The sequence below is a fragment of the Peromyscus maniculatus genome, chromosome 16 (assembly GCF_049852395.1).
Source record: "Peromyscus maniculatus bairdii isolate BWxNUB_F1_BW_parent chromosome 16, HU_Pman_BW_mat_3.1, whole genome shotgun sequence".
NCBI classification, from domain to species: domain Eukaryota; kingdom Metazoa; phylum Chordata; class Mammalia; order Rodentia; family Cricetidae; genus Peromyscus; species Peromyscus maniculatus.
This window is the reverse complement of record NC_134867.1, coordinates 13,430,866-13,456,234: the sequence shown is the minus strand read 5'-3', so window position 1 is coordinate 13,456,234 and position 25,369 is coordinate 13,430,866. Positions and strand designations below refer to the sequence as shown.

Genomic DNA, 25,369 nt, shown 5'->3' with positions numbered 1-25,369 from the left:
TAAATGTTTACAAGAAACAATTATTGAGTGTCCCCAACTGATCCACGCATGTAATTAATGAGAGAATTACTAAGAGTTTCCATTTTCTCCTTTGTTTCAGCTCCACCACATAAACTTTTCTGTTGGCGTTGCTTCAGAAAATTCCACCCAGTGCTGGAAGGAGGTAGAGACCGATCGGGAGGACAGAAACATTGTGAGAGCAAACTCCCAACTCCAACAACCATCCCATGAGACAAACGGAAAATACTTAGAGATGCTGCCTGCCAGCGCCTGGGCATTTGAAACAGGCGGGAGGAGGCGCCTGCCCAACGCTAATGGGTTTGTCCTTAGCTGTTTGTGGGAGAAAGCACGTCACTAAAAATGCCCCCCACCCCCCCACCCCCGCTGTCCTAGAAAGACCGAGGCACAATGAACCCTGGCGTGTCCAATTGTTTCACAGCGGCTGAAGTTTCATGGAAATAAATAAACAAACGACTCTGCTCTGGTCCGCCTGTATCTAGTCAATTTGCATTACTGTAAGGTTGGATGTCACAGGGTAAATGCTCTTTTCCTGTGGGGCACAAGCCCTGCTGCTTTTCCCGCTGGGGTGATGAGTTCCACAGCCTGTGTGGCACTCACCAACTGGAAAAGAGTTGCCTGGGAGGGCCTGTTTGAGGCCTCGAGTTCAGCCCCCAGAGTCCTAATGTGAAGTCCTCTTCCACTTAAGGAGATATGTCATCTCTTCCTTAATTTGAAAAATGTTCTGAATGCAAAGCAACATCACAAGGACTTCTAGGTTGCCTAATATAAATTCTCTGTGTGACACTCTTTAGGCTGCGTCAGCAGACAAGGTCAGCTCAGCTAAACTAACGCGCTGCCAGTGGCCACTTCGGGGGTGGGGGTGGGGCGGGTCCATGAGGGAGAGCCAACATCAGCTCCAAAATCTAAAATGAGAGCATCAAGGACTCGGGGCCGAAAATGGCCTGTGGAATTTAATCTTGTTAAACAAATTTGAACCGGGCATTTGTCCATGATGACCCAATGGAAAGTTCTAGAAAAAAAAGAGAGAGATCTTTAACTGAACGACCTTGCTTATCTTAGCACCAGTACTGGCCAAGAGTGGGGCCTGGGCCTATCCTCTGTTCTGTCTGCTGCTCCCACCTCGAGATGTAAGGTTTTAGTAAATCACCACGGGAGGAATGAACACGACGCTCACACAATGCTTCTTTCTCCACCGACTCTCAGTGTGGTAGGAAAGGGCTTCTGGGAAGCCCTGTATAAGAATGATACATAAGGGCTGGAGAGATGGCTCAGAGGTTAAGAGCACTGGCTGCTGTTCATCCTGAGGTCCTGAGTTCAATTCCCAGCAACCACATGGTGGCTCACAACCATCTGTAATTTGATCTAGTGCCCTCTTCTGGTGTGTAGGCAGAATACTGTATACGTAATAAATAAATAAATAATAAATAAATAAATAAATAAATATTTAAAAAAAAGAATGATACATAAAATAAACTAATTCCCCACCATTCAGGGATGAGGGGCAAACGGATCCCGTGGGGTATTGCTGTGTTAGCCACTAGTTAGCACAATGAATGTGTAAACCAAGTTTCTCCTGGAGAACAACACAAGTGTCCCCTCTTGTGGATTTTACAACGGTGGACTAAAGCAAGAATCCCAAATAATACAGAAACAGAAGCCGTACCCATTGGTCCCACAGGGCCCAGCTGACACCGTCCAACCTCCCCTTTATCCCACAGCCCTATGGCGCATCAGTTTGGCTGTTGTGTATAGCAGGATTTCAAAGGATGAAGTAGGGAATAATGGGAACCCAACCCTATTCAACCACAAGGAGGAAAAACACCTTTCCTAGCATGCATTAACTAAAAAACATGCTTATACAAGAGGGAGAGAACAAATCCATCTTCTACATAAGACAGAGAACCGCTGAGTGACAATAGTTACCCTCACCCAAAAACCCATGACGAAGAATACTGACCCGCCGCTCCGGAGATGAGATGATGGTTCCTTGGACACTTCTTTGGTTTCTCTGAAGCCTTGGTCGTAAGTACGTTGGGGTGGGTGACTCTTTAAATGACCAATGGCATTTGATGCTGTTAAATAAGTCCCATTTATTTTTGCCGCAGAATTCTCCACGGAAACAGTCTCTTTGGAGTCCTCCGTGGTCTTTGCTGCAATGGCAAGGAAGGGAACGTCTCTCAGCACCTTTCTTACTTCAGGGGCTGCTGCCCCTCAGTGCTTTGTTTGTAGTCTACGGACTTATATAAAAGTTACCATGGCTTGTAATCAAGTTTGGAGTTTTTATGGCCAAAACCTCTCTGAGCACAATTAAACTCTCCTACAGTTTTAGGCTCGGCACCATCATTTCTGGGGATAAAAAAATGAATAGGATATTAACTCTATTGGCTTGACGTCTACCTGAAGGGAAACACAGGCACTTAAGGTTTTGAACTACCAATCCCACTAAGTGCTCCTACGCCCCCGAAGAATAATTCTTCCTAAACACAATGTTAGCATTTTTCCACTTAAAAATGATTTATGGCTGAATGTGATGGCAGACACCAGTAATCCCAGCCAATTGGGAGATAAAGGGAAGAAGATAAGGAGTCCAGAGTTAGCCTTTACTGTATAACAAGTTCTAGGTTCCAAGAGATTTAGTGTCAAAAAAACAAAATACAGCCAGAGCTGTTACAGAGAAACCCTACCTTGAACAGCCAAAAGAAACAAAAACAACAAAAAAAAACCCGTTAATATAATTAATAGAGTATCACGTACAAGTGGTGCATCAGTGACAGAGATTTCCTTGTTCATAGGACTTACATGGGTCTTTTAATAAGTAGTATACAAAAACAAAACACACAATGTGTGTTGATAAGGGCAAACAAAGAACAAGCAGAAGAACAGTGGAAAAGGATGAAGGGGATTGGGAGGGAGACTGAAACAATTTTAACGAGGGGTGGAGGATAAGGGTAAGGAAGTCGAGAGGATGATGATGTTTGGAGCTGGGCGGCCAGCCTGCGCAGGGGGTCTGAGGCAGGAGTGTGCCCAGGCTGGTGGAAGAGGAACTGCGGAGAGGCCCTGGAGGAAGAGAGCTGGTCCCAGGTCCCAGGGCAGTAACAATGTGACCCTCTAAGAAGGCTTCCTCAAGAGGGGCAGGCAGGCTCCAAGAACACAGCCCACCTCCAAAACGAATGCACGCTGAGTTTCGGGACACAGGTTCTTACACTGAAAATACAACTTCCCTGTCAGCAAAGGGACATGGGGAATAGCTTGTCATCCACCTGCCGCTGGCCTAGTCTGTGTCCAAAGGGAGGCGCCGATAGACCTCCCTGGTGTAGGTGGGGGTGGGGATGGAGTGAGCTTCACGGAGGAAAATACTTGCAAGTTTTTCCATCCTTATTCAGAAACCAGCAAACAGATGGAAGCCAGTAACAACAAAGCCCCTCCGCCCGCCCTGCTTTCAAACACCGCACTGGGAGGTTGTGAGGAGCCTTAAAGACCGGCTGAAGTGAGAAAATAAGAACTGAAAAGTGATGTCAAGTGATCCAAGGGCACCAGAGAGTGGAGCCTCTGGGTCCCCGCCCACAGCTGCCTGGCTCAGGGCTTTTGTGTCTGGGGGGGCGAGGCCTTTGGTCTCCATTCCATCCCGGTTCAAGGGCGGCCACCTGAGCATCAGCTCTGAGAGGTGTTCGGAGCTCTCGGTTTTCCCACCTTCTCCAGTCACTTCCGTGCCCGGCACACGGTAAGAACTGATTGCTGGGGCCTAGTACAGTGACGTGCATGGTGTTGGCTCCCTCGGAACTCGAGTTCAGTGCTATTACCACTGCAACGCGAGAACCCTTTCTCTGGCCTGGGCCTCTCTGCCACACCGCCTTAAACAACTGTACTTCCAGTTTACAAAGCACACACTGGTTGAGATTAGAAACCTCTCAGCCTCTCCCTCTGGTTTTAGCAGTTTCTTTATTCACTCACTCTTCACATACTTATTAAGAAACACTGCATGTCAGGTGCTGCACAAGACGGTGCAGAAAAAAGTCCAGCCTTCGTTGACCTTCCAGAGGGGAACACAGCAGAACCGTAGACGGGGAGCCGGGCTCCCCTGTCCGCACAACGCTGCACCGAACGTGTTATTATCCCACAGCGGGGAGCTGGCCTGACACCTGCTCTGACTCCAGACGGAGAAGCTGAGCACAGCCAGTCACAGTGGCGCACACACAATAGTAGCCCTCAGGAGGCGGAGGAAGAGGATCGCTCAAAGTTCAAGGCTAGCCTGGCCTCTGTATGGGGTTTGAGGACAGCCGGGACTATAATGCAAGACCCTGTCTCAGAAAACAAACAAGCAGAACTGGAGAGGCGGCTCAGTGGTTAAGAGCGCTGACTGATCTTCTACAGGACTTGGGTTTGATTCCCAGCACCCACATGGGGGCTTACAGTTATCTGTAACTCCAGTTCCAGGGGACCGGACACTCTCTCCTGGGCTCCGGGGATACTGGGCACATATGCAGGCAAAACAGCCATAAAAAATAAAATGTATATTTTAAAAAAGCAAGCAAACAAAGCCCAAATCAGGAAAACAAACAAAACTCCTAAGCACACAGAATGATTCTCGGTGCCCTTGATACACACGTGCGTGCGACACCTGTAGGCCACTGCGGACCATGGGCCACTTCAAGAGGAGACAGAAACCTCCGTTCGGGGTTAGGACAGGGGACAGCTCTGTCTGAGACATGCTGCACACAGGAAAGCACACTGGAGCTGCTTGATCCAGGAGGGGACACAGAGAGGCAGAGGTGTGGATATAAAATATAAATAAATGTTCTAGACAGGCAGCGAGCTGACAGTGAGAAGTGAGGAGCTGGGAATTGATCTGGGAAAGTGTGGAGAGGAGATGTGGTCTCGGCAGCATCTGGAAGGGTCAACAGGAAACAGACAACTTTTTTAAAAAGGAGCTTAAGTCCAGGGTTGAGGCCGGCTTTCCAGCATGCCCATGACCTGTAAGGCAGGTGGGCGCCTTGCTCCATTTGATGTCCTGCCGTTCTCTCCTTGAAAGGGTTGATTGTAAATAAAGTTCTCCAGATTTGTCTTTTGCACTGAGCCCAGCAAATAATACCATGGGTCCTGCTGAAGGCTTGACCCAGCTGCGTGTGTGTGTGGGGGGGGGGGCGGGGGACGGAGGGTGGAGAGCGCTCCTGGGGGTGCGTGGTTAGGGTTTGAAGGTGTGTGTCTGAACACTTGGTTCTCAGCTGGAAACCGTTTTGGGAGGGTGTGGAACTTTGAGTGGGCGGGGCCTCGCTGAGAGAAGTAGGTTGCTGGTGGACAGGCTCTGAGGTCCATAGCTCCCAGGATGCGTGAGGACAGGCAAGGGCCTGGGACAGATCAGGCCAGAGCCAGGCCACGACAGATGTGCTTGCAAAGGAATTGGGACTCCATCCCCTTGGGCAGAGGCCAGGAAATCTGCTCTGCCTCGTGTTTTATAGTAACTTGCCAAATAAAGATGGTCTTTTATAATTTTGGATGAGTGGGGTGGGCTGGGTATTGGGGGAGCCAAGTGAACAACGATATATTATGACTAATGAAAATCAGTAGCCATAAATCAGCAATGGCTACTTCCACACTATGGTGGCTGAGTTAAATATATTGGACAGAGATGGAATGGACCACCAGGACCTAAAATACTTACTGTCCAGACCTTGACGAAAAAGGTTTTCTGCCTTCTAGAACAGACTAGTATGTGCCCAACTGGGTTCTTGAGAGACTCCACAGCCAGGTCAAGTTGGGGGACGTGGGCCGAAAGAACACTGAGTAGCTTTCTGTCCTGTCTGGAATGGTTTGCTTGCCCTCTAGAAAGCACAATGGCCAGGAATGAGCAGTGCCTTCCTGACTTGCCTGAACTCTGGACCTATTTCCAAGGAACAGCTGTTAACGCTTTGCCAGCAGCATCCTCTGGAATTGTCTGGAACCCAGCGTGATCATCATTCTTGGAGGCACAGAGGTCCTCTGAAGGATTTTGAACAAGGGGTGATGCTATCTGGTGTATTCCCTTCTGCGCCTTTTAGTGCTCTAGGGACGCAGAATGCGAACATTTCTCACGGTCCTCGGGATTGAAGGGGTAGGACGTCTGCTCACAGCACCAGTGACTAGGAGCTTGGGGTCTCCAGACTCTGCTGACGGTTCCCAAGGTCTTGTGTTGAAACCCTGCAACCCCCTGAAGGGCTGAGGAAAAATCTAAAGGGAGCAAGGCAGGGGTGAGGCAAGAGGTGGTAAAGGCTTTGGGAGTGGCAGAAGAGGAAGACACGGACTCCATCCCTCCCCGGGAGCTCCAGAGGGCGTGGTGACGGAAAATGTGACAGGGACTGGGACACGGTAGCGTCTGCCCTGAGGCCTCTGGTTTGGATAACAGGGGGAGGGGAGGGGGTCGGCTATTGGTCACCACTTCCCTATTCAAACCTGCCTTCCACACTAAGTGTACCTTTGAGGATAACCACACAAGACTAGGCCCCTTTCCTAGTCTCAACCCAGGAATTCCAAGTCATCACACCCAAGCCCCACCCACGGGTGTCAGCTACAAATGCCTTCACACCCAGGGAGAGGCACACCCTAGGTCTCCAGGCTCAGATGGCTTTGGGGCCTCAGTGACCCAACAAAGCACCTTTCCTAGACAATAGAGAGAATGGCATCTGCAGAAATGACAGGGATCCCAGGGTGGGGCAGTCCCAGTCATTTTTAAAAATTGATGTGCACTTTTTAAATGACAATGACTTCTTACTGAGAGTAGACACAGAAGCCAGAGATATGGGTCATGGCCAAAGAGACCTCGTAAAGAGCTGGAATGAAGACCCGCCTCAGTGGTGGTGGTTGGGGGGCGGTGGCTTCCGGCCAGGGACTGGGGTGCTGTGGCCTTCAAGCCAGGGCCAGGACCCACAGCAGGGAGGGGAAAGCATTGAGGACAGGGGCAGGGGGAAGGCTTCGCTCCCTGGTCCCCTTCACACCAACAGGGACAAGTGGGCAAGCGGTGAACTCAGGTACAGACAAGTTCATCTGTAGGAGACCTTGCGTCTGGAGTTCCCTCCTGCAGTTACCCATCTCTTCTGCTCGATTGCCCTGACACTGGATCCAAGAAGCAGAATGACGGACCGAGTCCTCGGGAAGACTATACTTTCGGGATCATTTCTATACGTTAGACTCAAGTTCCCCGGGGGATGCTCTTGTGAGATCTGCTGTTCACCTAAAACCAGAAACCACGGTGTCACTGCCTTGATGGTCGTCCTGGCCACTCATGGAAGGCAGAATCAAGCCGGGGCCCCGTCCATGTTCCCAGGACCTGCACGGCCCTCCAACTCCAGCTTCCCCACCTTCCCATGGATGGCCATCTTCTGCTCCTGAGCTCACTCCTGGATCGGGCCTTTCTGCCTGTCTGTCCTTTCAACGTGGACACTTTGACCACAGGTTGTCCATTCAAGGCACCTTAACAAGGCCCCTGAGCTAGAGGACAGGAGAGTCACCTGCCACCCTGTTATGTTCTTTATCCTCTTCACATCCTGTGAGACCCCCTCACTCGTTTGTTCTAACATCGTTTCTTTACCATCCGTAACTGGAGGTTCTCTGAGGACAGGACTTGCTGGTCTAGAATGGTACCCTGCACTCGGAAAGGGGCTCAACAAGAAACAGACTGTATCGGAACAGACACACAAAGCGGGAGAGCAAGCTGCCAGATACCTGATCTACTTGGTTACGGCATCATGGTGTGACGCACGCTCCCACACTTCCTCATACATTTTTCCTCTTCCTCCATAACCATCACCCAATGGGGGAGTATGTGAAGTGAGGTGAGGTACATGTGATCTGATGATCCCACCCCAGGCTGTGTGGACACCACCGAGCTCCGATCATTCTGCTACGGAAGACAGAGTACCACCACATCTGGTTTTTCACAAGACGCCATAAATCTGGCTCCTACTGTGAGATCCTGCTACCATTTAAATGTCGGCAGTCATCTAAAAGAAGAGCTCGCAAGTCAAACGCGATGCTCAGATGGAGGCGTGCAGCCCCATGGATGCTTTGGACCACCCGAGTCACAGTGTTCCAACTCCTCTTCATCCATCCCTCATGAGGAAGGCCCAGGTCAACCAGCTTCTGCTAACAGCTTTCTACACCAGTGAGCACAAACAGGAAGAAACAGCTTGTAGTAGGACTCCAACACACTCAGCAACTGGAGTCTGGACCCAGGGCTCACCCTGCATGCTCCAGACCTGAGAGATCACCCTGCATGCTCCAGATCCTGAGAGCTCACCCTGCATGCTCCAGACCCTGAGCGTTCTCATTACCTGTGTTTTACTTCACTGTTTTCCAATGTTAGTGTTACCCACCAAATTTCTTGCCATCCACCGACCATTCCTTCTGTCCCTACACTTGGGAGCCCTCAGTGTGCCTGGGTAGAGTTTGTCCACCTGTTACACTTCTCATGAGGAGGCATCTCTAGCCCCCACTTGTGGGTCTAGGTACACGGCCAGTACTTGTACAGCAAGGATAAAAGTCCCATTCGACTTCTACTCCCATATTCACAAGGATCGAAATCTTTAAAGGTGGGGTTGGTGTGCATTATGAGACTCACAATTTTCATTCATTTCTTAAAAATATTTTTTATATTTTGGTTTATTTATTGTATGTGTGCATACTCACTCAAGGGGTCAGGACACAGGTCTGGAGGTCAGAGAACAACCATCAGGACTCAGTTCTCTCTTTCCACCACTCGGGTTTCTGGGGTCAGACTCAGGTTGTTAGGTGGGGTAGGAGATGCCCTTACCACTGAGCCACTTCAGTGGCCCAATTATCAGTGATTTCTGATGAAATTATCAACTTTTTAAAAACTCTACTAGGCCAGGTGGTAGTGGCAGCACACGCCTTTAATCCCAGCACTTGGGAGGCAGAGTCAGGCAGATCTCTGTGAGTTCGAGGCCAGTTTCTGGTCTACAAAGTAAGATCCAGGACAGGCTCCAAAGCTACACAGAGAAACCCTGTCTCGAAACCCCACCCCAAAACAACAACAAAAACTCCCACAAAAACAAAACAAAAAGCCCTCTACCCTGAACATTATTTCTTTCTGATATGTGAACCACTCTAATATTCTTTTTTTACAGAGTAATGCTCCCCCACCAGGGGTGACATTTAGATATTCTTTATAAACAATCAGAAAGAAATACATAAACAATTTTCTTAGCTACTGTTGAGCTGATATTAACAAGGTCTAAGTTTATATAAGAACCATCTAAGGGCAGGAAAAACTACATAAAAAATAGCTTGTGTGTGCAAATTCAAGAAGTATGCCTGTCTGGGTCTGCAGGATGTTACAGGGCCTTACAGGGGGCAGCAGCAGGAGATCGGTCAGGCAGAAGAGTTCCCTGGGACGCAGCCCTGTAGAAGCGCGACCGCCCACCACTTATCCTTCTTATCTTCACAGGGTCCAGGGGAGGTTTCGGGAGGGACGGACAGGCATCCTCCTCCGTGGTGGGAGATGCTGGAGCTCTGGGTTTCTGCAAAGAGATTTTTGAAGAATTGGCATGAGTCTCTGTTTCTCAAATAAGGCTTACCACCACCACCCTGGAGCTGGCCCTACCCCAGCAGGTGCCTGGGCTCGACTTCACCGTAGCCTCTGGGTCTACCATCTCATTGGCCCATCATAATTAACATCATATGTACACACACACACACACACACACACACACACACACACACATTCACTTAATACATGTACACACACATACACACACACATATACATGCACATACACATACATTCACACACATATACACACACACAGACATGCACACACACATAAACAGACACACATTCAGACACACACTTTTTGGTTTTATCAGCGCATCCTATGAGCTGTTCTGTCACACAGCTAAGCATATATGATTTATAAAATCCAAGTTATCTGTGCAAGAGACTGTAATGGTAAATATGATGTATTCAGCACACTTTGCAGTGTATTGTGTAAAGAGTCTTTTTCTGCCCTGCCAGTCAGCTCCTAAATAATGACAGGGACTTCTTATCAATTATGAAGGGGCTGCCTATAGCTTAGGCATGTTCCTAACTAGCTCTTATAACTTATTTATATCAATCTACGTTCTATCACATGGCATTATCTCCTGCACCTCCGGTCTCCTCTCCGTGTCTCCTGGCTTCTCCTGTGTGCCTAGATTCCTCTCTCTCCCTGGAAATCCCACCTATAACTCCTGCCTAGCTATTGGCCACTCAGCTTTTTATTACACCAATCACAGCAATACATCTTCACACGGTGTACAAATATCCCACAGTGTTGTGCTCAGTTTAGTTGAGAAAACACTTGTTGGACTGCATGTGGAGATTCAGGTCAAACCTAACACTTAGAAGGTTGCAACGGAGAATTCGAGTCTGGGGCCAGCCTGAGCTACAAAGACCCCTTTCACAAAACAAAACAAAACAAAGAAGAAACACACTTATTGGGTACTGATGTGTTCTTTAAGCCCTGGTACACATCCTGGACTCCACAAAAGCATTTTGTAGGGACACCTAAATTTTAGATTCACTCAGATTAAAGAATGACAAAGCATAAAACTAAGAATTTATATTATACTTATTATATAAAAATGCTTACTTTTAGTCTCAAGAATTCTGATGCAGACACCCTCCAGAAAATAACAGTAACGGCAAAACTCCCATTCCTTTAAGGAGTTTGTGTGTGTGTGTGTGTGTGTGTGTGTGTGTGTGTGTGTGAGAGAGAGAGAGAGAGAGAGAGAGAGAGAGAGAGAGAGAGAGAGAGAGAGAGAGAGAGAGAGGAGAGCAGAGGTTTTTCACAAGACGTCGCCCTCAATCAGTCCTCCACACTATTTTTGAGGAGACAGGTCTCTCACTGACCCCTGCGCTCACTTTGGCTAGCCTGGCTGTCCAGCAAGCCCTGGAGATCTGCCTATCTTTGTCCCACAGTGCTGGGGCTACAAGCAGGGGCTGCCAAGCCTGGCTTTTACAAGGCTGTTGGAGGTCTGGACACAGGTTTTCACACTTGTGCAGCAGCGTTTTATCCACTGGGCCATCTTCCCGGCCCCTTTTTTATTTTATTTTATTTATTTTTTGAGACAGTGTTTCACAAACTCTCCTTCCCCCTCCACGGGCCAAGTGCTGGGATTACAGGCACAAGTGTCCACTCCCCCCCCCCCAACACACACACACACACACACACACACACACACACACACACACTTCTTTTTAAATATCTTTAAGATATGCCTTTCCCAATCTCTCCGACGGTCACAGCTCCCTGTGACCTACCCTCCATAGGTCTGTGGCCTCCACCCAAAGCCAGAAGCTCCCAGGGTCAGTGTGACCTGGTCACCCTGCTGTCCCTGATTCCAACATTATCTGCCCGGGAAGAGCAGCCCCCCAGCAGCGAGTGCCTCTAAAACTCCAGTCAGACCCACCGAAGGGAGACGGCTCAGTCGCTTCGGCAAGACAGGAAAGAAGCTCTACCCAAGGGTTGATCATCCAATCTTTTAAAAATCCAGTGGGAAATCCATATCAGATCATTTCTGGGGGTAACGGTTGAGTTCACTACTACACACATCCTCTCAAATACTCACACGTACAAACAGAGCACAGGCATCTGTATTTGAGTTCTGCTCAGTATGTACTTCAGATGAAGCCGGGCGGTGGTGCCCTGCACCTTTAGTCCCAGCACTCAGGAGGCAGAGGCAGGCGGATCTCTGTGAGTTTGAAGCTAGTCTGGTCTACAGAGTGAGATCCAGGACAGTCAGGGTTACACAGAGAAACTCTATCTCAAAAAGCAAACAAACAAAACAAAGTTTTAAAAATCAAAATGATATTCTCCCAAATATTTTCTATTTCTTCTTGTCCCTTTACATCCAGAATCAGTTTATAAACCAGAACAAAAGAAAAAACAGTCTAATGGTTTTAGAAGAAGGCAATCTTTGAAAGGCACGGAGGAAGGGGACATAAGATATTCAGCATGGTCGATAGGGTGCGTCAGGGAACAGCGAGTCTCTATTGGCTTTGAGAACTGGAAGGCCATGGCTTCTGAGTTTGTTCAGCTGTGATTTGGAGAGAGTGGACCCTTCTCAGCTTCTGAACAAGAGCTCATTAATGCCCCCCTTCCCTGTGCACACTGCTCATGCCTGTACCACACTGGCTCCCATTTGCTTTTAATTATTCCCCAGAGTCAAGGCCTCTGGTCTCGCCTCAGTAAAGACTTGAGTTCTGAGGGGTCTATTCTGAGAAATCCACACTCAATGATCTGCACCAAATAGTGGCATATTTGTTTAGGGCATTGCCCCTTTAAGTTTTAATCTCACCAATTTTATTTTATTTTTTCGTTTATCGAGACAGGGGTTCTCTGTGTAGCTTTTGGAGCCTGTCCTGGAACTCACTTTGTAGGCCAGGCTGGCCTCGAACTCACAGAAATTCACCTGTCTCTACCTCCCGAGTGTGGGGATTAAAGGCGTGTGCCACCACCGCCTGGACTAATCTCACCAATTTATTGCAAAATAATACTAAGAGTGTGACTTTTGCAGGAGGCTGGTAGTATCAGAAGAGTAAAGAAATGAACATAGGAAAATGAACACTTCATATATAATAATGAAAGTCAAAAGGCGTAAGTATAATTCAATGCTGAAGGGCAGCATTGTCTTCTTGTGTCAAAATACCTGTACTTGGAGGTGTGGCCAACCTGCCTGCTGACTTCAGTGGAACTGAAAAGCACCTGGATGAACAGGGCGCTCCTCTAGGTGTGCCTGTGAGGCTGGAGGACCTGTCCTGAATCTGGGTGGCACCACCCCACAAGCCAGGGGCCCGGAAAGAATTAAAAGGGGGAGGGGCGTGGCTAGCACAGGGGGTCTCCTCAGTGTCTGGTCGGCCATGAAGAGTGCTTTCCTCTGCCATGTACTTCCTGTCGGGATGTTCTGCTTCAGCCTGGCCCAGAAGCAGCAGAGCCCAGTGACTGTGGACCGAGAGCTCGGGAACTGTGAGCTAAAAGACATTCTTCTCTTCAGCTGTGTTGCTCGGGGTTTTGCACCAGCGACTGATAACCGACTTAACCCTTGAAGCTCAAACCAGGTGTAAGAAGTCTGCCAAATAACGTACCGAAAACAAACAACGTGTTACATGGGTGCCTGAAGTGCCGCAAGTGTTCGGGAGACCGAAGGAAATGGCCCATTAAAGGGGACATGCAGTCTGGACCGCTCACTTCCTCCAAGTAGATAACCAAATTACCCCTGGGAGGTGAGACAAAGGGCCGTTACAGCTCTCCATCAAAAGTATTATTTCCTAGTGCAAAATTAGTAACTGTTTATATAAAGGAAACCTAATTCCATTTTACTACTGGCCCTGACACACTATTTGTCCCATCTGAATATGTGACTCACTGGGCTACTGAGACCATGCAAAGGAATGTATGCAAAAAAAAAAATTATGAAACGATTCTACAATTCCTTCCCTCCCTTCCTTCCTTTCCTCCTTCTTCCTTCCTTCCTCCCTTCCTTCCCTTCCTTCCTCTCTTTCTTCCTCCGTTCCTTCCTCCCCTTCCATGTGTGCATATGTGCTGTGTGTGACATCAATGTCAGACGTTTTCTTCAGTTGTTTATCATCTTATTTTATTAACCTAAAACAAATCTATGTGCATGGATGTTTTGGCTGCATGGATATCTGTATACGACTTGTGTGCCTGGTGCCCACTGGGGCTAGAGAGGGTGTCAAATCCCCTGGAACTGGAGTTACAGGTTGTGGTGAGCCACCACGTAGGTGCTGGGAATGGAAACCAGGTCCTACTGGAAGAAAAGCCAGTGCTCCTAACCACTGGGCCATCTCTCCGACTCCTACTCACCTTACTTTCTCTCATCGAACTCAGAGTTTGCTGATTGGCTAGACTGGCTGGCCAGTGAGGCCCAGAGATCATCCTGTCTCTCCCTCCCCAGCCCAGGGATTACGAATGCATGCTACCATGCCTGGGGATTGAACCCAGGGCTTCATGCTTGCATGGCACTCACTCTACCAAATGGGCTGTCTCGTCTCCCCAGTCTCTCCGCTCTCTCTCTCTCTCTCTCTCTCTCTCTCTCTCTCTCTCTCTCGCTCTCGCTCTCGCTCTCACTCTCGCGCTCTCTCTCTCTCCTGCCTTCTCCCTTTCTTCCTCTTTCTCTCCCCAGTGCTAAGGATAGGACCCAGGGCCCACGAATGCTAAGTAGGCATGCTTCTACTACATTACATCAAAGCCCAGCAATGTCTTCATGTTGGGAGAGAGAGAGAGAGCACCCACCTTGTGGTTTGTACATCAAAATGACTTTTATGAAGAACATTATTACTATTTTTCTTACGAATTGCGGTGATTTTGGAAATCAGGGAACATTACAAATATGTTTAAAACTCTCCTTTGAAAGCCCGACCTCCAGCAGGCTTTACTGTGCAGTTATAACCAGTGACTGGCTACAATCAAGGACACCAAGAAGGCCAGATGCTAGGAGGTTCTTGTGACAGTTTGGATGTAATTGGCCCCCATAATATCATAGGGAGTGGCACTGCTGGGGTGTGGCTTTGTTGGAGTGGGTGTGGTCTTGTTGGAGGAAGTGTGTCACTGTGGAGGTGGGCTTTGAGGTCTCATGTATGCTCAAGCTGTGCCCACTGTCTCAGTTCCACTTCCTGTTGCCTGTGTAAGATGTAGAACTCTCAGCTACCTCTCCAGCACCCTGTCTACCTGCACACCGCCATGTCCCACCTAATGCACTAAACCTCCAAACTGTAAGCCAGCCCCAATTCAATGCTTTCCTTTATAAGAGTTGCCATGGTCACGGAGTCTCTTCACAGCAACAGAAACCCCAACTGAGACAGTTCTAGATGATAGCACTCTCTGAACGTGGGCACACAGACTATACCCACTGAACAACCCAGCCAAAGAGACACAATTAGCAGAGCATCTCAGGGCTCCTGCTGGCCACAACTCACCCTAGCCTCGTGGTTCCTGACCAATTTCTGCCCTGACTTCTCAGATCCCCAGGGAGAAGGCAGGGTCTTCCCTACCTCATGTGAAGACAGGAAAGGGGTCAGTGAGGTCCCACTTCAGAAAGTTCTTCATGATGCAACTTGTAAAGCATGAACACACACACACACACACTACAAGACCTTTGAAAATCAGAAAGCAAATCTTTCTCCTAGGCCCCGAATCTTTGAGATGTGACAGCTCCGTGTGCATTTTCACCCTGTAACTTTACCCACAGGTACCTGGGACTCTCCGCCACTCGAAGCACTGTGACCCCGACTATAACGTCACTGTGCATTTCGCAAGTGGCAAAGGAAAACTGTCCGACACACTCACTGTTCTTTCCTTGTCCTGGATTGTCTCTATCCCAAGGCACATTTGAGTCCCGTCTTCTTTAAATATATTAAGTTTTGTTTCACTTGCCCAATACATGGACCTTGGTTCTTGCCAAACATTGAAGACACAGTAATCCATGCTGTTAGAGGCCAGCACTATCCTGCCCTGGGGGTAAGGGCAGTGCTGGGGTTCCTGACGGCACACCATCTTTGATGGTGCTGGCGCATCTACTTCATCTTTCAGAAGTCTGGCTGCTGAGTGTGTGTGTAAAGTGCATTAGCTGTACTTCCACGGTGTCTGTCTTTCCTCTGTGTCAATACAAAGCTGATTAAGAATATCTGGGGCTTAAATAACTGAGCTTTGTGTGTTTCGGAGGTGGAAGGAAACAGGCTATAGCAGTGATGATGTCAGAGGCACAGTTTCCTATTGGTTCACACGATCGTGCCTCCACTGACTTTATTCAATCCGCTGAACGGGCAGTTACTTCTGTGTGTGTAAACTGGAATACCAGTGAATAGAGCAGCAGGAGAAGAATAGGAAGAAGTTCCCCCAGTTGCCCCAGGTCTCAGGGCCGTTGCAGAAGCAGGGGGCTGCCGAGGAAGGAAAAAGATGGACCTGGGTTTCGATATAGCAGGCGGGTGCGACCATCAATGGACGGCTGCAAACAAATTTCAGTGCTTTCCCTGGCTGAGAAGGTTCCAGGTGCTGACAGGAACCCTCCTGAGCCAGTCAGGTCAGTGCCAAGGCCTGAGCAGCCGGGCCCAAGAATGCCAGCTTAGATCATTCCCAGAGCCTGGGCTGTTTGGACTCTGAGCATCCCCTGGCTTTCTGGGTGATAGGAAGGTATGGGGGCGGGCATAGGCCACATGGGAGAGAAGAAATAGAGGGTTCACGAGTTTTGTTAATGTGGTCAGTGCAGGAGTAGATGGCTTCTCTGGGGTCTTACCTCACTGGCTGCTAGGTATTTTTTAAAGAGTCTGAGAAAGTCTCTAAATCCGAAAGGTGATTGTTTCTGTCTTTACAAACACTTTCAGCAAAGATGCTCCCTGGCTGCGGGGTACTCCCTTTCTCCTCCCCCCTCTCTCCAGGAGTTTCCTCTTCCCCACACCGCTGTCTGTGGTGGTAATCTAATTGTATTGAAATATTATTTTGATTTGTACTGAAATATTAATTTGATTGTATGTTAATAAATAAAGTTGTCTGGGGGTCAGAGCTATTAGAGCCATAGCAAGAGTGTGGCGGTGGTGGCACACGCCTTTAATCCCATAGATATCTGTGTGTTCAGGGTCAGAGCTATTAGAGCCATAGCAAGAGTGTGGCGGTGGTGGCACACGCCTTTAATCCCATAAGATCTCTGTGTGTTCAGGGATACAGCCAGCATTGGAGACATATGCCTTTAAGACCTAGGGGGCTGTACATTCAGACAGTGACGAGGCAGTCATGTGTTTGGGTTTACAACCAATGAGAAGGCAGAACAACATACTTTAAAAATACGAACCGACAGGAGGTAGGTCTCTTTTCGCGAAGCTGGGACAGCAGGAGGAAGGGTGAGATTTTAGCTCTGAGCTCTGACCTCTCGGCTTTCTCTTTTACATTGTTTCTGTGTTTCTTATTTAATAAGACGGTTGGTTACATCTACATCTGGCGCCCAACGTGACAAGAATCCATTAAAAACTGCTTGGCTTGGCGGCAGGTCCGCTTTCCCGCAAGGGCGGCAGGCGGCCCGCGGCGGCGGCGGCAGCGGCGGCACACGGCGGCCGGCGGCGATCGGCTTGTTAGTCCGAGCTGCTGGCGTCCTAGTCCGGGTAGCAACTTCTAGCCCGGGCCTAGGTCTGTGAGCAGCTTGCCTAAAGCCGGTGCTACAAACAACTCAGACCTGCCCTGCCTGTAAAGCCAACGCACGTGGTCGGAGCTTAAGGAAGCCAGACCCAAGCCTTGACTCGGCACAAGAGGGAACACGTGGCTGCATTTAAGCTTTAGCCGGCTACGCTTTCTTGTGCGTTCTCTCTTCTCTCTCTCTCTCTCTCTCTCTCTCTCTCTCTCTCTCTCTCTCTCTCTCTCTCTCTCTCTCTGGATTTACACCTGGGACACTAGGTGGCTGCTTTGAAAATCCCCTCGGATTTCTACTGTTCTACGCAGATTTGGTAAGTCATAATATATCAGATATTTTAAAGGAAACTATCTAAAAGAGAATTTTTTTTTCCACATTAAAAAACAAATGGGTTTTATGTGTGCATTGGAAGAAAATTGGTTTTTGTTCGAAATTTTAGGCAGTCTGGCAATGGAACAACTATATAATATTAGTATTGGTGGAATTATGCACCTCATCACTATAATAATCCACATTTTAATATTTAAAAAGATAGTCCATTTAAGTGCCAGGATAACAGCGTTAGAAGAACTTGTTAAACCTGTAAAAATTCAGACAGAAGAAATTAACAGTGAAGTTGTTTCAAGTCGGGATCATAAGGTTGCAGAAAGAAAGCCTGTTTTCACACAGTCACCCTTAATTTATCCTGTAACAGTACAGCAGATGCCTGATCAAATAGCTACACAAAATACTTGGGCTCCAATTGAAATGTTGGATTTAAAAAGGTTTAAGGAGGCAATAGTATCTTATGGCATGCATTCCCCATAAAAAAGCTGATTCTGTAATCACTCATTTGCTAGAAGTTATGGCCATCATGGGTATACCTGCACAAATCAAAACTGACAATGCTCCATCATATGTCTCTGTTAAAATGAAACAGTTTTTTGCTTATTACAATATAAAGCATATTACAGGCATACCACATAATCCTACAGGTCAAGCAGTTATAGAAAGATCAAACAGAACTCTAAAGGATATGCTAAATAAACAGAAATGGGTAACAAAAACCCCCAGAAATAGACTGCATAATGCTCTTCTAACTTTGAATTTTCTGAATGCCAATGAGAAAGGAACAACAGCTGCAGAGAGACATTGGATAATAGAAAAAACTACAGAATTAAATCAGCCTATATACTTTAAGGATGTGCTGACCTCAGAATGGAAACCAGGGTATGTATTACATTGGGGACGTGGTTTTGCTTTTATTTCTACAGGAGAAGATAAGCTGTGGGTACCATCAAAATTGATAAAGGTTCGATTTGAACAAGAGAGACCTCTTAATTAGAGGAGGTGATAGTTCATCAACCAGCATGAACATCCAATTTAAACTAACTTGTATCAATAACACATGCCTTTTCATTTAATCTGATAATAACTTGTCAAAAGGAAACATCCCCAAAATTAGTCTTGGGGAAAGGTTTTTGTTTTTGTCTTTTAGGAGAATGAAGGTTAAGGAATCTGAAGAACACTGGACAAATGAGACAACTGAAGAAAAGGGACAAATCATCTATCCCAAGAAACAGAGTGAAACGGTGTATGGGTATATATTATCTAAAAAAAATTTTATGTCTTCCTAAATGTTTGTTTCTGCTTTTCTCTAAAGATTTAACACTATTGGTCTTCTAACAGTCCCAGTTCAATTAAAATTTAAAGCTGACTTTGGAGTTGGAGAATGGCTCTCTCCTTCTTTAAAATCAAGCATGTTGTTAAAAGGAAAATGCAAACTCCCTGTATCATGCCAGAATAAGAGCCATTTTCTGCTATGGTACAGGACAAAAGCAAAATTAATTAAGGGACTATTCTATTACTAATCTCAACTCTTTGATTCTATTCTGATTCTTTAAACTGTTCTCAAAGTATAAATTTTATATCAAAATTTACAAGATTAATATATATTATATTAATATATATATACATTTTAAACTTTGTTAAGATATGAATGGTCACATAGAGTACTAACTAATTCTAGAAAAAAGGCTAGCTGCATATATATGTTTTTGTGTTCGAGTCTCTTATCAGTTTTCTGCAGGAAATCACGGCCTGGCCTAACATCAACTGAAGTCTCCAGAAAGAAGATGGGGCCCCACAACAACAACAATTCCACGTGGACAATAATAATATTAAGCTGACAAACATCATCCACAGATCAGCTATGAACTACAAGATGCTCAGAGCAATTTTGAGATGACTAGCTGAGATGATTCAGTCTCAAAGACTACTTGAATAAGGACTTGAGATAAACCCTAAACTTTGGCATTATACACAGACTGGATAATGAAGGATATAGTTACCTCTCCTAGAATTTGACAATTAACCTAAAATTTTTCTTTCAGGATAAAGAAAACTTCGCCCATACCCAGCAGGAAGCAATTTTAAGAATACGACGCCCACATTCCCAAAGAGGTGGTGTGGGGCGGGTGGTTTTTTGGTCTTTTTAATGGGTTTTGGGTCTGGGATAATTTTCAGTATTTAGGGGGGTTGGTTACAAGTTATTGTCAAGGGTTAGGAAAAAGGCTAAGCAAAGGAGATTAGATTTAAGGTTCTTGTTTAAAAAAAAAAAAAAAAAAAAGAAAGAAAGAAAGAAAGAAAGAAGGAAAAAAAAAAAAAAAGAAAGAAAAGAGAAAGACAATTACTAGTTTTAAATACTTTACATTGGATTGAATTGTTTTATATTGTACACAAATTTGAAACTGATATTGTTAGAAAATGCTATATGTATATTTCTAATTGTATTTATTCCATCCATTTAACAATGTAATGCAAATTTCTGATCCTTGAATGTTATTATTATCAACTATCAGGATATAAAGAAATGAAAGCTAGTAGTTAGACATTATCATAGAACTTGTAGTCATATTAGATATGTTTTAAAAATTGAGCAGAGATGTTTTAGACAGGTCATCTTCAAACCCTTCAGAGATCTACAGAATATGGCATTTAAAATGTTTTAATAACTTAGAAAATTTTTCTTTTTTGAGACATGTCGGCTCCTGGCAGTACCAATCTACTTTAGAGAAAATATGGGCATTGAAGAAACTGCATATGGAGTCAACTTTCATTCTGGCAAAAGTTAGCCACTGGACAACAAAGTATCCTCGAATCAACAGGACAAAATGGACAGACAGATCACGAAACAAGGGACTACTGATTCTTGCCAAAACAAGTGTGGTTATGGCTTTATCAAAAGGCATCTTCTGAGGCCAGGACAATATGGCCCCATCCCTGAAGTGGCCTTCGCATCCGGAAAAGGTACAGTGCCCTTTTCTTCGAAGGCAGCTTAACAGGCAGAGGGCCGATGGATTCTGTTGTTCAATGGAACAGCAGCTGAAAGCTCATGCCTCTCAAAAGTAGACTGGCATTTAATAGAGGGATGTGGAGAAGAAGGGGATGCTGAGATGAAGCCATATATACACAGCCAAGAAGAATGGACAGCTGAATTAAAAAACTGTCAACAATTTCCAGAATTTAAAATCCTGAATCATGACAGGACACTAGTGGAATTCAGGTGTTTCTGGTACGTGGACTGCTCTCACCCAATGTGAGGTTGAACTGTTGACCTTGTGTACATCCTACTTCACAAATGAGTCTGTCAGATACACTAAGCCTATAGGCTGAAGATGATGCCCCAACACTGCGGAGAAACCTCAGGTGACTGCCCAGGCAGCTGGCTGTTTCTGTCAACTCACAAAATTTTTTTGGAAGTTGCTTGCATGCACTTCCTGTTTTTATTTTTGTTAGCTAATATTATTCCCTTCTTGGGTCTCTGAGGGAGTTGAAGATTAGTTAGTTATGGTTGAAGATTAGTTAGTTATAGTTGAAAATTAATTAGGATAGAAAGTACATTAGATACATCTTGGAATTATCAAAATAGGATAGATAATGGAATTATTTTCTCTGATTCGTCAAATACCTGTTTAGGTATTTATTACTTGTATATATTGTATATAGTTATTGTACTTTTGTATATAGTTTTTCTTTTGTTAGTCATAACCTTTTGCTTTTTTTCTTTTTATTAAAATAGAAAAGGGGAAATGTGGTGGTAATCTAATTGTATTGAAATATTATTTTGATTTGTACTGAAATATTAATTTGATTGTATGTTAATAAATAAAGTTGTCTGGGGGTCAGAGCTATTAGAGCCATAGCAAGAGTGTGGCGGTGGTGGCACACGCCTTTAATCCCATAGATATCTGTGTGTTCAGGGTCAGAGCTATTAGAGCCATAGCAAGAGTGTGGCGGTGGTGGCACACGCCTTTAATCCCATAAGATCTCTGTGTGTTCAGGGATACAGCCAGCATTGGAGACATATGCCTTTAAGACCTAGGGGGCTGTACATTCAGACAGTGACGAGGCAGTCATGTGTTTGGGTTTACAACCAATGAGAAGGCAGAACAACATACTTTAAAAATACGAACCGACAGGAGGTAGGTCTCTTTTCGCGAAGCTGGGACAGCAGGAGGAAGGGTGAGATTTTAGCTCTGAGCTCTGACCTCTCGGCTTTCTCTTTTACATTGTTTCTGTGTTTCTTATTTAATAAGACGGTTGGTTACATCTACAGCTGTCTCCCACCACTCTGAATCTCAGTGTGCTCCTTTTCTTGTCAACTGAGTGGTCGCTACAGGCAACTCTTCCTTTAAACAGGTGTGGTGACACAGAGGAAAGAAGGTGGCGGGTGGGCGGGGAGCACAAGGCCGTTTCAGGATGTCTTGACTGGCAATTTGAAATTTTCATGACTGTTTAAGCTGAAAGATGGCCTTTATATAACCTATACATTTCACACTTTAACTGAATGTGGAAATTTCTTAGACTATTTTTCCTTTGAACATAATACTCAATCATTCTGCAGTAGAGAAATGGAATTTCACAGACCCAGAGCAGAGTCAGATACCCAATCTCATCTAATCGAACCTCATCCTGTAGTCCTACAACAGGGCAGTGTAACAAGGGCCATGCTCAAGAGACTTTTAGGTGCAAGTATACCCAAATTGAGAGACTTCTCCAAGTCAACAGTACTATGCTCGGCTACCTTCCAAGACCACAGGTATCAGAGCCGTGTGTCAACAGCAGCTGGCAGATTACTTCTGAGGCCTTGTTTTGTCTTCTGCAATATAAGAAAACTAGGGTCCTCCTCAGGGCTATTCTGATTCGTATTTTAAAAATTCAAGGTACAGTTTGAGACAACTGGGGTCACTTGGACATGGGCTGGTGGTACAGTTGAGCAATGTTGGGTTTTCTGAGCTGTGGCATCAATTCATGGTTACAGAGGAGACTGCCTATGGTTTCCACAAGATGCACACTCATGAGCATTTTCATGGATGAAGTATCATGATGCCTGTACCTTACTTTCCAATAGTTCATCAAAACAAATATAGCCACAAGTAGACACAAGCATGCACACACACACACACACACACACACACACACACACACACACACACACCCATGCATGCATAGAGTAATAAAAATTGAGAAGCAATGTGACTAAGGCCCCATCTCCATAGAAGTCTATGAAGCCAGCAGAGGTGTGTGGGGAAGACAGGGTACTGGCTGAGGTTCTCTGTAGAAACCTGCCCCCACCCGGCCCCTCCAACGCTGTCAGGCATCCAGGAGGCATGCTTACTCTTTAGAGAGGGTGAAATATGGCCTCGTCAACTGGGTCAGTAAGCAAGGGTCCCCTATAATAGCCCTAATTGATAAGGATCAGGTACTATAAACTGAGTTTTCCTTTCTTGTGTATGTATTTTTGAAGCACTGTCTATGTTGAATAGGCTAGCCTCCAATGTGCTATGTAGTCCAGGCTGGCATGAACTTAGAAGCCTCCTGTTTTTACCTCCCAAACCCTGGGATTCCAGGACTGGACTGCCACGTCCCACCGTCACGGCTATTAACTGAGTATTGATGTACTAAACGCTAAGCATCCCTACCTTACTTCTTCCCTGGCCTCTGAGAGTCAACAACCAGACTTTGCCATCTGGGACAGAGCCTGGAGAAGGGCCGGGCCCTAAAGATAATGCCTTCGGGACTGTCAGCAACCACACGGCCCAGCCAGATAGTCTAAGGGGTGGGTTGGCTAATATACCTATAGACCAAATTCTAGCCATGTGCCAAAAAGCAGCATCAGGCACCAGAAGGGTCTCTAATGTGAAAACCAGAAACCAAAACAAACTCAAACCTGCAACAGGAGCTATATAGGGAGAGCTGAGTTGAAAAATCACCGAACTATATCAAAAGTTCTGCACCCACGAAACAAGAACAGAATATTACCTAAAACTCCAAATTAATGGTTGGGGGACGAGAGCTTTTGGGAATTAAAGATAGGAAAGCAAATGAAAAGAACCCAATAAGTGGGTTAGAAACCACGAGCCACGTGGCACCATGAGGCCCAGAGGCATGGAGAACAGCTACAGATCCACCCCTGGGCGGGCATCGATCAACCACAAGCCTGCCCCAACAGGTGGTCAGGCACCATTATGATGACGAGTATATGGTGGGAGAATGGGAGAGAAAGAGAGAGAGAGGCAGAAAGGTTTATGTGCTGGGAAGAGAGGTGGATCCAAAGAGTTGAGGGCAGAGAGGAACCGGCTGACATGGGTAGCCTACTTGCCACCTAGGGCCACGGTGATGTCCCGGCCTGGGCTGATGCCGAGGGCCATGTCTGGGTCTGTGGCCCTGATGCAGCCATGGTAGACTGTGTTGCTGTCTGTGACTCCTGTTACCAAGGGCCCTGCAGATCCCCAGAGGCTGGGCCACCATCTGTGACCATGTTGGTGTCCAAAGGATGTGCCCTCACAGGGCCTGCGCTGCCCAGACTGCTGCCGAGGGCTACGTCTGGGTCCGTGGCCCTGTGGCCCTGTGGCAGCTGTGGTCTGTGTTGAAGTCCGTGGCTCCTGGTACGACCGAAGACAATAAGGATAGGGCTGCACAGAGTTGGCTCTGCCCCTCACTGGCTGAGAACTGGCCCGTCCCCCACCAACTATAGCACTTGGGAGAGCGGGCCCTGCCCCTCACCCAGGCAGAGCAGCAGAGCTGACCCTGTTGGCAGGGTACAGGCGACATGGTCCTCGAGAGCAGGGAAGCTGACACTGGCCCCCTTGTCTGCCATGTGGTGGCATGGGTGAGGGAAAGATGCCTCTTCCCACCCTCCTACCCCTACCCCTTGCCACCTGCGGCAGGTGGGAGAGCTGGCCTCGGGGCCATGAGAATGGGGGAGCTGGTTCTGCACCTCACCAACTGCAGCCCTCCGGAGAGAGGGCCCTGCGCCTTACCTGGGCAAGACAGCAGAGCTGGCCCTAGTGGCGTGGGTGCAGGTGACCTGGCCCTGCCCCTTACAGCCTGCTACAGTGGGTGAGCTAGCAGGGGCAATGCTGGAGAGCTCACCCTGATGGTGTCGGTGAGGGAGAGCTGGCAGGCTGACCAACCCAGCTACCACCCAGGCCCAGAACCAGGGCTATGAGCTGGCCCACCCCAACATCCACCTCATCTATGAACTGCTGGAGCGTGTGAAGGGGCCAGACCTGCAGACCCAAAGCTGCAGGATCACCACGACACAGGACCACCACCAACTATCCAAGAGGAGTCCCAGTGAAGGTTCGGTATTGAGGGTGTAGCAGAAGCCAGAGGCCAAGGAACCAGACCAATGACTGACTCATTGCAATGAACACGTACAAGTGAAGATGTATGGACCAAAGGGTACACTGTGTAACTCACTGTGTCACACTACAGATTCTGCACTGAGACTTTTTGTATGTTGGTTAGTTTGTTTTTGGTTTTGGTCTTTTGTTTTTATTTTAAATTTTATTTTATTTGTGGGAGAGGCAGATTGCAAGAGTAGAGGGTAGTTATGAAGGGACAGGGAGATGAATGGGATCAGGATGCATGATGTGAAATCCACAAAGAGTCGACAAAAAAAAAAAAAAAAAAGCCTAAAAGAAAGGTGGGTTAGAAGAATAAGGTACAAAACAGAAAATAGAAGTAAGAAAATTGAAACGAAAAAGAGAAACAGAAAATTGAAGAGTTGGCCCAACAGATCACACACCTGAAAAACAAACTCTTAAAAAAAACAACAGGCTTGATCGATACACATTGTACATATGCATGGGACATATAACTGAACTCTGTTAGCATACATGACACATGTTAATAGA

General features: G+C 46.7%; 1 protein-coding gene across 4 annotated transcripts in view; it reads right to left on the bottom strand.

Annotated features, from left to right (window-relative positions):
• The window catches only part of Armc2 (armadillo repeat containing 2), a 125,851-nt gene that overhangs the window by 84,997 nt on the left and 15,485 nt on the right, over nucleotides 1-25,369 (bottom strand). For all 4 annotated transcript variants that reach the window (XM_042262008.2, XM_042262010.2, XM_076552386.1 and 1 more), the window contains exons 4-5: nucleotides 9,359-9,530; nucleotides 1,979-2,171 (exon numbers count right to left, since the gene is read on the bottom strand). In XM_042262008.2, coding sequence (XP_042117942.1) covers nucleotides 1,979-2,171; nucleotides 9,359-9,530 — 365 coding nt within the window. The remainder of the gene's footprint in view (nucleotides 1-1,978; nucleotides 2,172-9,358; nucleotides 9,531-25,369) is intronic.